The 14599-nt window shown below is 35.1% G+C and overlaps 1 protein-coding gene across 1 annotated transcript; it reads left to right on the top strand.

Moving 5' to 3' along the window:
- The first annotated feature begins 4019 nt into the window (after positions 1 to 4019).
- Positions 4020 to 12235, top strand: HMOX1 (heme oxygenase 1). Its single transcript, XM_026694952.2, has 5 exons — positions 4020 to 4130; positions 4573 to 4693; positions 8714 to 9205; positions 10608 to 10716; positions 11576 to 12235. The coding sequence occupies exons 1-5, from the start codon at positions 4111 to 4113 to the stop codon at positions 11701 to 11703; spliced, it is 870 nt and encodes a 289-aa protein (XP_026550737.1). The 5' UTR covers positions 4020 to 4110; the 3' UTR covers positions 11704 to 12235.
- The last annotated feature ends 2364 nt before the right edge of the window (positions 12236 to 14599 follow it).

Here is a 14599-nt window from a genome sequence, read left to right as displayed (position 1 = left end):
TCCTATTTAATGTGTGCATGTTTCTGAATCATGCCCATGAAGCCTGCAGCATTAATACCAAAAATAATAATGAAGTGATAGTCAAGCCAAAGGACATCAGTGCATTTAGAAAAAAGGATTAGGAAGTTCAACTAATATAAAGATCTGACATGAAAACTTGATGATGTGCAAGCCAAGGGTCAAAACTTTGTTCTCCCTTTTTATAATACCAAACACTGCAGAGCTCCAGCTTTTTATTTCTTGATCTAACTATAGATTGATTTATTTGTAAACACTGTTGTTTTATCAAATACTTTATATATATAAAGTATATTGTTTTATGTTGGCATATATTGTTTTATGTTGGGTTTGCTGTTTTATATCTGAGTACTGTTCGTATGTTTCTAATATAATGGAGGAAGCAAATATCCAGTATGTAGCTGCCATTAATAACTTTGCTTTGCCAACACAGGACATAAGATTTGTCCATTTTTATGGACAAGCATTAATGTTAGTATAAATAGCCTTTTTTTAAAAAAAAAATGCTCTTCTCTGTTGTGATCAATTCTCTTTTCTTGTCTACATCATATCTGTAACATTTTTCTCTATTTTATTGGCACATGAAGCATGCAAAGTGTTATATTTATGGAGTTGATCAGACCATGGAGAGTTAAATGACTGATACTTTGTCCCCACAGAAGTATAAATTATGATCAATCAAACATAGGGCTGGGAAATTCCAGGAACTGAAGCTTACCCATCTTAAATTTGCTAAGGTTGAGAAACACTGAGCTACTTCATCTTGCCTGGGCTTGAAAAATTGCTAAGCAAAGATAGACTGATTAATACTTGGACAAACATAGCTTTAGGCTAAATGTGAAACTAAAACACATCTTAGAAGTAAACAGTGGCAAACCATCTTTGTATGTTGCCAAGAAAATTTCAAAAGATTGAGAGTATATTTCATTTAAACTAAACTGGTCAATCAAAATGACCTGTGAAATTAAAACTGCTCTCTTCTTAGTTCTATTTGTTCATGGATTCTACAGGCTATCTTCTCTTTTCCTAGCTAGGGAGCTTTCACAAAACAATTGCTAGTTCCTCTCTCCACTCCATCCTTGGAGCAGCTGCTGTTTCCTGTTGTACAGCATGACAATATGCACCCTGAGTCAGTATTTCCTTTTGAGGTGCATAGAACATTTTGCTGTGTCATTGTTGGAGGTTTCCTAGCAATGAAGGAACTGTTGTTGCTGAGTAATGCATGTGTCTTTCCTAAGATTAGCTTTCTGCATTGTTTACCCACAGTTGGAAGAGAAGCAGCCATTACTGGTAGGAACTGAAGCATGATTTCACACCACATTAATGTGCTAAGTAACTGGCCATTCAAAATTCCATCCAACTGAAAGAAAAAACGACATATATAATAAAACTAGATGGTTTGGAAAAGAATAGTTCTTTTCCTTCCCTTGTTTTTTTCTTTTCCCCCCTTTATTTAATTAAATAAGGTTCAAAAATGGCATTCTGAGAAATAGTTATTTTGTGTCTTGGCCTACAGTAGCCATTTTGTGGATAGGTTAAGTCCCATGATCAAAAAAAATTCTATCCCTGCCCAGTGGTGGGATTCAAATAATTTAACAACCGGTTCTCAGCCCTAATGATTTCTTCCAACAACCAGTTCACCAAACTGCTCAGTAAGTTAACAACTGGTTCTCCTGAAGTGGTGAGAACCAGCTAAATCCCACAACTGTCCCTGCCCAAAGATCATCTTGACAGCAATAAATTGGTATTTATTGGTTTATATGTTGAGTCTTATGACAGCACAGGCTTACACAGCAGTTTCCTATAATGCTGCTTTTCTGACCTACTCACTGAACTAGTGCAGCCACTATGATATCAAAGAATTTGAGAAAATGGTGATTAAATAGATGTAAGCAACAGGTTACTTCAATAGCAGGATGCTTTCTATGAAGCAACACTGGTGCTTAAAACTGCCCACTGAATGATCCTAATGGCCTGTGGGAAGAATTATCACAAAGATATTTCTGTCTTTTTGCCTTTCTTAGACTTTCTTCAGAATCCCTACTACAAGGCCCACATAGCACATATCACCACGGACAATTAACAGTTAATAGTTAATCATCCTTTGTAACAGCTCATTATATCACCTCACAAGACAACTCACCAGTCTGATAGATAATGTGAGCTGTCTCTGTATTGTTATATAATTATTTTATGTTACATGTGAGAATAAATTCAGTGATGATGTATCCAGATAGGATGTACCCAGATGTACCCAGATAGGGGGAAAAGTGGCAGCCATTTGTCATCATGCTCTGCAATAATCTGGCTCCTTGAAGATGAAGAGCTGAGTCAGATGAAATGTCAGCACAAGTAGGTCCTCTTTCGTGGATTCCACGTGTCTGCCTCCAAAGCTAAAACAAATGGATTCCTTCTACACTAACCATTTTCTACCCTTCAGCACCCAAAGACTCAGCATTCCCACTGAAATTGCTGCAGTAAATTAATCACAGAAACATTTTTCTCTCTTCATGGGCAATTGTCAGATGCCAGGATGGGAGACAGTCAAAACCTGACATTCACCCATTATTCAATGTTTCTAGACCTTTTTCTTTATGAGATTTTTTTCTCATAGAGGGTTGACAAAAGTGAAAAAGATAATTTTTGCCAGAAGGCAGAACTGCTCACCTGCAAAGGATTTGCGAGGTGCAGATTGGCTAGCTCTGCCACAAATAAACAGGATTATTTTAGTACACCATTAATAGAACTATTGATTTCAGTCTGGCAATTAATTTACCCACCCAGAGTATTCCAATGAAACTGCCACATAGATAAGAGTGTACTCCCAACATAATGCAAAAAGGGGGTTACAGATGCACTAAAATCAAGGGGAGGAACATTATTTTCCCCACTTGTCAACTACAGAGAGAAATTTATCCTATAATAAGCTTACCCAGTTGAAGACAATATACAGGGGGAACAAGATGGATTTGGTTCTAATGGATTCACATTCAGCCATCAACAAGCATCCTTGGATAGCTGGATTCCCTATGAACTTCTTATCAAATCCTACCAAGAGATCTACACTGTACATCATTTTTATTCCTTGATTTAGGGGATAATCTTATTGGAAGCTTTGATATACATGTGGCAGTGGGAAATTTATGTTGCTGAGGTTTCTGTCAGCCTACTGGCACAAAGTTCAGAAACCTCAGCAACATAGATTCCCCACTCAACCACCGCCCCCCCACCCCCACCCCCCCCCCCCCCCCCTTAAACCCCCACACCCACCCCACACCACCACAACCCACAACCCCCAACCCCCCCCCCCCCCCCCCCCCCCCCCCCCCCCACCCCCCTCTCTAAAATCCTTCCACCCCCCCCCAAAAAACCAAAAAAACCCCAAAAAAAACCAACCCCACCCCCCCCCCCCCCCCCCCCCCCCAACCCACCCCCACCCCCCCCCCCAACCCCCCCCCCCCCCCCCCCCCCCCCCCCCCCCCCCCCCCCCCCCCCCCCCACGCCCCCCCCCGCCCCGGGGCCCCCACACCCTATCCTAAAACATAAACAAAAAAATATATCAAAGCTTCCAATAAGATTATCCCCTAAATCAAGGAATAAAAATGATGTACAGTACATTGTCTGCCTCTTTTGAATTGCTTGTACTTTATATCCAATCTGTATAAAAAACAAATACTATCAAGCGTCACTAATATTTGAAAAGAGAAGTTGGTTTGCTCTGTGGAATGAAATGGTTAATGCCCAGCATTCTTTACAGAGAAGTTTCTTGACATCCTGTTGTGCTTAGATGTCAATAAAGCAGTATCAGATGACTTCTCTTCCTCCCTCCCTACTCAGAAAAGGGAAAAAAAAGGGCTGAACTTCTCTCGTGAGGGGGTGTGGCAAAAAAGTGTACATGTTGCAAAAGAACTGTATGTTTTCTGAGGTCAGATGTTTTCTGGCTGAGCACGTGATCCCACAGTGAATATATAAAGAGAACGATGAAGGAGGAGGACTGCTTCATTCAGAAACCTCTCAGCCTCTGGAAAGAAGAAAGCAAAAGGCCAACAGAAAGACGAAAGAAAGGATAGCGAACAACAGAAAAAGGGAACAATGGCTCAGCACACTGAAAGGTGAGTGTTGGTTTTAAGATATTACTATACATATATTCAGCATGTACTTTTCTCGTTCAGATGTTCTACATTAGAGTTCTTGGTATTTCTCTTGTTAACAGGTCTCTGTGACCCCAGAAAAGAAAATTTTGTATGAATAAATAGATTGTAATCCATCAATCTGATTCCATTCTAAATGTTAGCCTGATATGTGATCTTTTTGTCTGATCTTTGTAATTTTTCCCAAACTCTTTTTTTTGTCCAAAGAAATGTAACTTTTTATTTGAACATATCTTGTCCTTGAAGAATAGAGAGGTCCTTTCATTATTGTCTAGAAAGGATGCTCATCTTTTTCTCTGGTTTCCTAAGATTGCCAGTTTAATTTCTTTGTTAAAGGACTAATGAGAAATTCTTTAATACCAATTCTATCCTAAACCACCCCCTTTTTTCATATCTTCAATAGAAAGTTTCAGGACCTTTCAGAAGCCCTGAAGGAAAACACTAAAGATGTTCATGAAGAGGCAGAAAACACAGAATTCATGAAGATCTTCCAAAAGGGACAGGTGTCCCTTCATGAATTTAAGGTATATGTTTTGTGGTTTTGGAGGACCAATGGTTTATGGATGAATTACAAATTAAGCTATAGATGCAGTATAATGTAATTTGGTGTAAGGGAAATAAAGATGTGTAGGTACAATAGAATGTAAGTTGATGTATAAGAAAATTGAACCAGTTATTATCCTGAGCACAGGAAACTGGACAACTCAGATTACATTAGAACCCCAGACCCTTCAAGGTTCCAGCCTTCCCATGGAAGACAAAGAACCAGATAGAAACTGGGACTGAAAATAAATTCCTAGGATAATTATGTATTTTTAAATTTCTACTATTTATTAATTTCAATGGTGCAGCCATTTCTGCCAATTACATTTGATCTGGTTTGAATTTATGGACCTTAGTATTTTAATTTAATTTAAAAGATGAAATAGAGACAGAAATCTAATGTCATTCTTCTTCTGACTTTGACTCTCTTCTCCTTAATTATGATTGGTATAAGCAATTTTGTGTTTGACTCCACTGTATTTAAGCAAATGCTTTATCTTTTGCTAAGTATAAACAAGGGTGTTGTACCAATCTTAAATATGTTTATTCAGAAATAATTTTCACTAGAACTTATTCCTCAGTACACTTGGGAGTATAATGTTTGTTAAAGTTAAGGCATAATCCAAATACTGAGCTCAAGATATTCTTGAGGTGTACACTGTATATAGATTTTGCTTGAGCAGAGGAACTTCGTCAGAATGTACAACTTTATAAAAGATTGAAAATACAGAATTCTGTAAATAGAATAATTAACACATGCATTACACATTAACAAAAAGGAAACAAGCAAGGGAAACAAATTACCCCATGATAAACCTGACAGACAAGTCTACTGTGCTGATAAATATTGTTGTTCTGAAACAAAAACATTGCACCACAGCAACATTACACCATATACACCTAGAATGTATATTCAAAAAGAAATCATTCATTATATATTATATTTGCATAATATATTTAAAGTGAATTGAGGAACTCCTAAAAGAAAAAAGAAAGGAAACTGATAGTGTAAATAATAATATACAGTTTTATGTTGGAATTACAGTATAGAACAGAGGTCTCCAAACTTGACAACTTTAAGACTTGTGGACTTCAACTCCCAGAATTCTGGGAGTTGAAGTCCACAAGTCTTAAAGTTGCCAAGTTTGGAGGGCCCTGGTATAGAAGATGGGAAGACACAATTCCCTGATTCATTTTTGGATGGGAACATACTATGCATTTTTGCAATGTGTCGGTATAGGTGACCAAAGAAATGCGCAAATATCTGAGTATTCATTTTCCAGGACATTTTCCAGTTCTAGACTATTTCCACTAGAAATAGTCATTAGATATAAGTGCTGAATAGATAATGGATGCTAGGCAACAAGGACACAATTAATAAAATCATCACAGGGAAAAATAAGGTACAACATTTTTACTAAAGTAAAATGGAAGTGATGGCAGTACAAACAAAATTCTTGAAGATTAACCTCAATTGACCAAAATACTTCTAGCAAATAAGTGTTAGAACTTCTTCAGATCTTTTTCTTTGTCGATTGGCTGATCTCTAGAAAACTAGATTGAGTGAGGGGCAAGTATAAACAAGACACATCAAAACTAACTATTCAAAACTCCATTATTACCTAGAGAAAATTTAAATAAGTTTTGATATGTGTGTATGGTTTTGTAACATTAGGCCTAAATTATATATAATGCAAGTATATTATGATTGGCTCTGTTGTCATTTTTATGCGTAAGAAAAAATAATGAGAAAGCAAATAGAATCAGGACAGTATGTTCCATTTTCTTCAAATGAATGTTTGCCCAAAGTTGTTGATTACCAGCTAATGGGTTAGGGAAGTTTCAGTGACTCACTACAATTTGCCATTTCCACCCAGAAGTATTAATAATAATAGTAAAAAAATATCTGGGAAAGGAACAATTATTGTATTTTCAAAAATTGCTTGGTTTTAGAGGTTCCAGAAAAAATAGCAATACATTAAATTCTCTAAGAATAATCTCCTGAAGCTGACAAAAGATTTACTACCCTTTCTAAAACTATTGAATAAGCTTCAATATCAACCATGTCTCTCAGTTCTTCCTTTCCCTAATTCTCACCTGGTACCTACTGCAACATTTCTCAAAGGAGAATCTTCAAGTTGTATCAGACATTTTTCATCTTCATCCAGCTATAGCAATTATGCAACAATAGGAGCTGAATCCTTTGAGGAGTCATCCCAACTGGCTAGGGCTTTTTTTACTGTTTAGGATGATCAACATTTCATGCTGCTTTTGAGAAGTAGACAATTCACAATATAAAACAAGCCACAATTTTTAAAAAAGTGCAACAGACGAAATTACAAAGTAGCAATTTAGACACTAACCTCAAGACAAATACATTGTATTGCAGACACCTGATTAAAGGTTTCATCCATTAATCTGCATAATAACTGCGTGATCTGCCAAGTGTGAAATAGTGGCATCAAGGCGAAACCAAAGGGAAAATGCTAGTGCAAGGGGCACCAATCCTTGGATATAAAAAGGATTCTAATAGCTAAATTAAGAGAGTGAGTTTTTCATATAAATTTAATAATACAGATACATAAAATAATTTCTATCACATTAAGTACTCAGGAGCATAAGAGAAAGCAGATGCTTCTAAACTGTGTTGGACAAAGCTCTAACATATTCTAAGTATGTGTTTTGTTGTAGTCTGAGAATATCATACTGTACTGTTAGCTGATGGTAGAATTGTAGGTCACTAAATACAACAATGGTTGACAAACTCACAATCTATATTCTCCCATTAATATTCTCAAGCCATACAAGGGTCCAAAACCTGGGGTGAACAAATGGAAACAGCTAAACAGTGCTAAAAATTTAGCAAGATTAGAGGCCAATCTAAGACCTTAGGAAATTGCTGTGGACATGCTACTAACTAAAGTCTATATTGGGACTGCATGACAATCTTGCAGCCAACTTCCTTCCCTTATTTGTACATTTAAGCCATTTTCTAGTATTCCTCATTTCTCGTATCCTGTAAACATAGTATTTTCTCGAATTGTTGTGAAACTAGCTCTTTTATCACATCTAAACAAATGTTTCATGGAATTTGGTTAATATTTAAAAGATATCTAGTTTTGTTCTTCTGATCAAATGTTTTTAGACCCAATATTACACAAACTATTTCATAAAAAAAACATTTTAAAATGTTAGTGGAAAAATAACACCTGGAGTCTTTTTTCTTCAAAATGTTTCTGTGAATTTTAAAAACTGGGCTTTATCTAGCAATGATGTTGCACTGTAGGATAATAATGCTGGAATAAAGTGAGGACCTAGTTTGTCTCTAATTGGTCTTATCTACTGTAGCATCTCAAAATTCTCCACATGGGGATAGAGGAGCATTTGTAGCAGAATTCTTACATGGAAAGTCAAGATAGATAAGGAAAATCACTAGAAACTTTTTTTACTACTTACAACCCACTGATTTTTTCAGAAACATTGCCAGTGTAGGTTGAGTCATTTCCAGTGTTGAAATCTCTAAGTATACATGCAGTTTTAGGAAATCAATTGTATTTCCTATAGAATGTCAATAATTGGAATTCAAATGGTCAACAAGTGAAGATCAATCACATTTAATGCATATGGTGTCTCACACCTTTTTCTCAGATCAGTGAGGCAATACTACTGCATTCAACCTATTTAAGGAAGATTTTTGAAACGTACATACGGTTAGATAAATGCATGCCAATATAAAATGTCACATCGTAACCATTCCAAATGACATGAAAGGGTTGAACACAATTTGTAAACAATCAAATAAAATTTCCCAGACATCAAATGCTACCAAAACTGAATTCTTAGCAGCCTTTTCCGCCTAAAATTGGAATCCAAAAATCATGAACACTATGGCTTTTTAATAGGAAGGTGAATCTAAATATCAAATCAAATAAATAAGAAATATTTATGACTGAAGAGAGGTTTTGTAACTGTTTTTCTTTTCCTCCCTGTCCTTGTTTTAGCTTTATTTGGGTTCTCTGTATTACATCTACGTGGCCCTGGAGGAAGAGTCTGAAAGGAACAAGGACAACCCAGTCTATGCGCCTGTTTATTTCCCCAATGAGCTGAATCGCACAGCTGCACTGGAAGATGATCTGGAATATTTCTATGGTCCCACATGGAAGAAAGACATCCAGTGCCAGGAGGAAACTCAGAAATATGTGGATAGGATACATCATGTGGGCCAGCATGAACCTGAACTTTTAGTGGCCCATGCTTACACTCGATATCTGGGAGATCTGTCTGGTGGCCAGATTCTGAAGAAAATTGCCCAGAAATCTCTTAGTTTGCCCAATACTGGAAAAGGGCTGTCTTTCTTCAATTTCTCTGCAATCACCAACATCAGCAAATTCAAACAGCTTTATAGAGCTCGGATGAACAGCATTCCCATGGATTCTTCTACTATTGAGAGAATTGTTGAAGAGGCCAGAAAATCTTTTCTTTTGAATATTGAAGTGAGTAATTAGTCACATTTAATTTTTGCAAACTGAAGAAATAAGTAATTTTAAGAAGTACAATTCTCCTACTTAAACATTGATTGCTGTTTTATCTGGTAGACTGAAATATCTCCTTCTTTATCAAAAACAATCAATAACAATGGGGTGAACAATGCTATGATTTTCATAGAACTTTTCCTCCAGCTAAATAACTGAACAAAAACATAAGAAAAAGATAAAGATGATTATGATGCTAAAGTTTGGGAATAGTAGAAATAATTGTGCTTGCATTTAAAAAGCTTAAGATTACCCTCTGAAATAAAACAACATGCTCTATTAGAATCAACCAGTCTAAACAATAACTAATTAACATATTACCATATTCTTAAAATGCTTCAACAGTACCCTACAAATTGATTTGGTTGATTTTTACAAAGGAGCACAGATTTCATGAAAAGAGGAGGGGATTCTTTGAAAATATAGATGGAAGTATTCAAATCTATCAAAAATCCTTGCTTCGTGACATCTGTTTATAGACAATTACCTTACCTCAGCATTTAACTTCAGCCTGGTTTCTTTCACTATATTTTTATACCATTTTATATCAATTGAATATTATTAAGATACTATTATATCTCAAAGAACATTGTGGGAAAGGACGAAGGAGTTATAGCAGCTCTACTGAGAAAAAGCATAGAAAACGCTTTAGAAAAAGCATGGCAATCTTAGAAAACCATAGGGTACTAATATTATAAAATGGTTTCATAATACCAGAACCTTTAAGTCAGCCAGTAAAGGTGAAATTGGATGATTCAAGACATATTTTTAAAAATACATCCCCACATTATGTATTGTTAACTGTTGAATTTCATTTTTATAAGATGTGGTCATGGGCATTAACATAGACATTTTAAAAAGGGAATTAGATTATTCATTATAGTTATGCATTATTTCCAAAAATAGAGGCACTTAGCAGTATAGAATTTAAGTTCAAATTCCACTGATACAAATGAAATATTATGTAGTTCATTAGGAGATATGAATCGGAGTTCTTTCTTTTTCTCCTCCCATGTTACTGGTACTGCAAATAGATTTTCTTTATCTACAGATAGATAGAAACATATCTACAGGAAGAACCAAATTTTCACATTTATCTATGCACTAGATTTGTAGTGTCTCATATTCAAATTATATTCATGACTGATATCCATTATTGCAAAGTAGATGACCACTGTTGAACATATTAAACATCCATTTTCTGTGTTGCTTTCCATATCTAAAGTTATTCTGAAGTAGGAAGACTGGAAGATAAGCAGACTTTCTAAATTCCTTAAAATGGGTCTCACAAAATCTAAATTCAGGAATGAAGAGAAAGAATACTTCTCTGCAATTAAACTACTCTATGGTTCATTTTTCTCAGGTGTTTCAGGAGCTGCAAAAGTTCGTGAATCAAGGCAAGCCTCCACAGAACAATCATCTTGGGAAATCCAAATTAGATTTTCACACAACAGGAAACAACAGAATGCAGAGTAAGAAATTATTTTAGCTTTCAGATTGTTTTTTGCAACCGCGATGAAAAAACAATTCATTAATATTCATTAATATTCACTATCGTTTGTAATTTATTTTCTTATTTTTATCCTGGATAATTGAAAAATCACTATATGTTATAAAATATGCCCACTTAGAATGATTTTCACACCTCCCCTTGCCACCTACTTCCCCTGTGCATCTAAAATATCTACATTTGGTATAGGCCATATGTTAAACATGGAACATTTTCAATTAGTGATATGAAAACAGATGGAAAACTAATTTACAGCTATAAGTTACAAGTGAAGTTCTACCAAAGATTGCATGTGCAATATATTTCATACAATATACAAAATATTTCATACAATAATCCAGAGACAGGAGAATTACAGGGGCATCTTGTCACATATCTTGAATAATTTCATCATTTTTAGGATAACAAGATGCACACATTTACCATGTTGATATCACCATGGCTTGTTATGGACACTGCTGTTTAAAGATGTATGTTCATATATTTGATTGCATAACTATAAGACTATACTAACTTTTCATGATCTTGTTTACAAGTTGTACATTCCGTCATCACACTCCCCACCCCACAGTTAATTCATTTGAAAGCTACAACCACCAAATGGTTGTCTATCACACAATTTAAGTCAACACAATTGTAATATATAGTCTCATAAACTTTGCAGTATTACTGCAATATGCTCTACTTTGCAGAGCTACTAAGTACTAGGTATTTAGTGATGCTATGACTGTGACTAAAAAACATTGCTGTGCTTAATGATTTAGTAATACTACCTTTCCAGCTGGTTTTCATTCTGAACAATTTTTGTTTTCCTAATACAGCACCAAAGAAAAGTGGCCAAGCACAGATGAAGCATACAGACCTGCTGCCCAGCACCACACTCTTGCGTTGGACTCTCGCTCTTTTCTTGTTAGCAACAACAGTTGTTGTGGGCTTGTATGCTCTATGAACTGAAAAGAACTTAAGCACTTTTACTACTACTTGCCTATTCCTGAATTAATGCATTTTTTTAAAAAAAGAAATGAGGGTTGCAGATTTAGATTATCTCGCATATTGGAAGCGCTGAGCTTGACTATTTCTCCAGTTTTAGGTATTGTTGTTTTACCAACAGCTTTTTTAAAGAACTTTGTGTCAAATACATTTTTCTAAAGAACCTGAAATGCCACTTTATCACATGCCATTAAACCAATAAGAAGCTAAGATGAGAAAAGAATGATGACTTGCCATCTGGAATATGTGAGGAATAAATCAAGCTGTGATTTTTTTTCAGTGTTTGTGTACAATATTTTCTATATAGTATGTGTTGCATTGCTTTTCTTTGTCCTAAAATGCAAGAGTGCTAAAACGATGACTTTATGCGACACACTTTAAAGCAGATGTGCCTTAGCAATGACCTTTCAAGAACAGAATAAAAGATTCTTGTATTTGTACTTTGTACTTTTAAGTTATATGTACTTTCATTAAAGCTCCTTCTAAGTTAACTCAACTGTGTACTTTTATGTGTTTATCAGATTGTTTGAAGAATGTTTGCCTTTCCACACTGTTATATAACTGATAGAAATGGACTAATCAGTACTCTGCCATAAAAGTAATTTATCCCTGTGTTTAGCAAGATAATTAAATCATTCTGTAAAAAGTCAATATTGAAAAGGCATTTATTGGAAGGACATAACATGTGATCTCTTTAACAGCTGTTTTATGTTTTAGAGTCAAGCAATCCACACATTTCAACAGTTTATTGCCTTAGTGTTATTGGCTAACCTAGTTACTTTATCATATTTTAGACAGATTCAGGAAAAATGCATTTTGTTATATTTTGTTAATATAATAAAGCTTAAAAAATATGAGGTAGGAGCACTTGCCCTGGTAGCAATAAATATATTAGTTATATATGTAGATAAAGACAGGAATATTTTTATTTCCTAGAAAGAACACTGACACTGACATTGCTAAACTGACATTGCTAAAATCTCATACTGATCTTGATCTAGATTAATTACAAATTACCATCCAGTTCATACATTCATGAAAAATAATAAAAAATACCCTTATGGTCACAAACATGGAGTATACAGACATAGAATACTGTTCTTTCATTCTAGCTCCTTTAGCTGTTCAGTAGATTCTTGATTTCAGTGAATTTGTATTTTTAAAATAAAGTATTTTAATATTAAATGCTAACTTTCATTCCCATCCTTCTCAAAAACTAATTCAAGATTATATTATTTATTATATTGATATTGAACCTTTCACTAACTTTGACTTGCAATGATTCACATCACTTGTTAAAAGAGTCACCACATACCATTAAGTGAGACATCGTGTGATCAGGACTTAGTTATACTGTATGCCACTGGCTCTACTTGTTGGAAAACAGTTGTGAAGTACACAAATGATGATCACGTAACCATGAGTCTTTCTAATAGTCATAAATGTAAAGACTAACCATAAAGTTACTTTTTTAGAACCATCACAACTTCAAATGTTCACTAAAAAGGACAGTTATTAAGCAAGGTCTACCTGTACTCATTTGATTAAATTAGCCAAACTCATGCAAAGCAGTTATCAATTCATATAACCAGATCTAGTTTTGCAGAACACAGCAAACTACACAACTATACAAGCAACCTAATGTGATTACAAACCCTGTTTCCTAGGAAATCAGAATACTTGTTAAGCAATGAAAGTGCTCCCAAATTATTATACAGAAAACAAAAAAAAATCTCATGCTGCAAAAGACTGAAGAAAATGCCTTGCAGTCTTTTAATGAGTTTTCCATGTAAATTCTACCTGAAAATGCTTCCAGGTGAATCTATAATTGAATGGTCACTTGCGGCATCCATGGAATTCTGCAGAGGTTGACATTATTCTCCACTCATTACCTTCTTTTTTTCCCATCCTATCTTTTTTCTTTCCATGTGAAAGTGGAAGAGGTGATTGGCCATTTTAATTTATTTCAAGATTTATAAGGCTTCTCAATTCAGACAGTATGACTCAGGCAGTGTATAACATAAATACACAACACATAAACAAAAAACAACAATCAGGAGTATTTATGTATGTAATATATGCAGAGTGTTTCCAGTTAACACATAAAGTCCTTGCCTTCTTTCCTTAAGCTCGTTTTAAAGTGGACTGAGACAAGGTTCACATCTGCTGTGCTATCATATTTGTTTACCTTCAACTTGCTTGCCATGCTTATTGAACAAATCACATTATGTTTTAACACCATATGCAAACCTTAAATTCTCAAAAAAAAAAAAAAAAGGCAGGAGGGGAAACTGTTCCGTGAAACAAAAGATGCTTAGATTAATTTAATAGTGTTTCCTAAATATTTGTCCTCCAGGACCCATTCCCACTTTTAAAAATTATGGAGCAGCCGCCAAAATATTTTATTTGTAAGGTTTAACAATATTTACATTGAAATTCAAATTAATACTGTTGTATGAAAATCTATGACAGATTAGACATTCCTAAACGGCATTGTGATCAATAGCCAGATGGTGAATTCTGGATGGCACTGTCTTCCAACACAAAGAGATTGTGAGGTTGCCCATTTGCATTCCACATACTTTCTGCTTGTGAGAAGACTACAGGTTTTTGCAGACTTGTGAACAGCTAGATGTTGAGGGATCTTAACCAAGCTCACAGCTAAGCTCTCTGAGATTGCTGTATCGATCCTCTGCCATGTTGCAGCTTTTTGGCAATTGTCATTTTAATATTGTAATCCAAATGTTAAAGTGTCTCTATTGCAAGGGAAAGCTTTCCCTACCCTCCTTTTGTCTTTTGTCCAGAAGGCCCAAAATCAAATTACAAATATAATCTAAACTCAGCATTAAAGTTTT

This window comes from Notechis scutatus, chromosome 6 (assembly GCF_049901735.1).
Source record: "Notechis scutatus isolate UNSWTSFEM ecotype Mainland chromosome 6, rNotScu1.2, whole genome shotgun sequence".
NCBI lineage: Eukaryota > Metazoa > Chordata > Lepidosauria > Squamata > Elapidae > Notechis > Notechis scutatus.
Note: the sequence above shows the minus strand (reverse complement) of the source record. Positions and strands in the feature narration are given on the sequence as shown.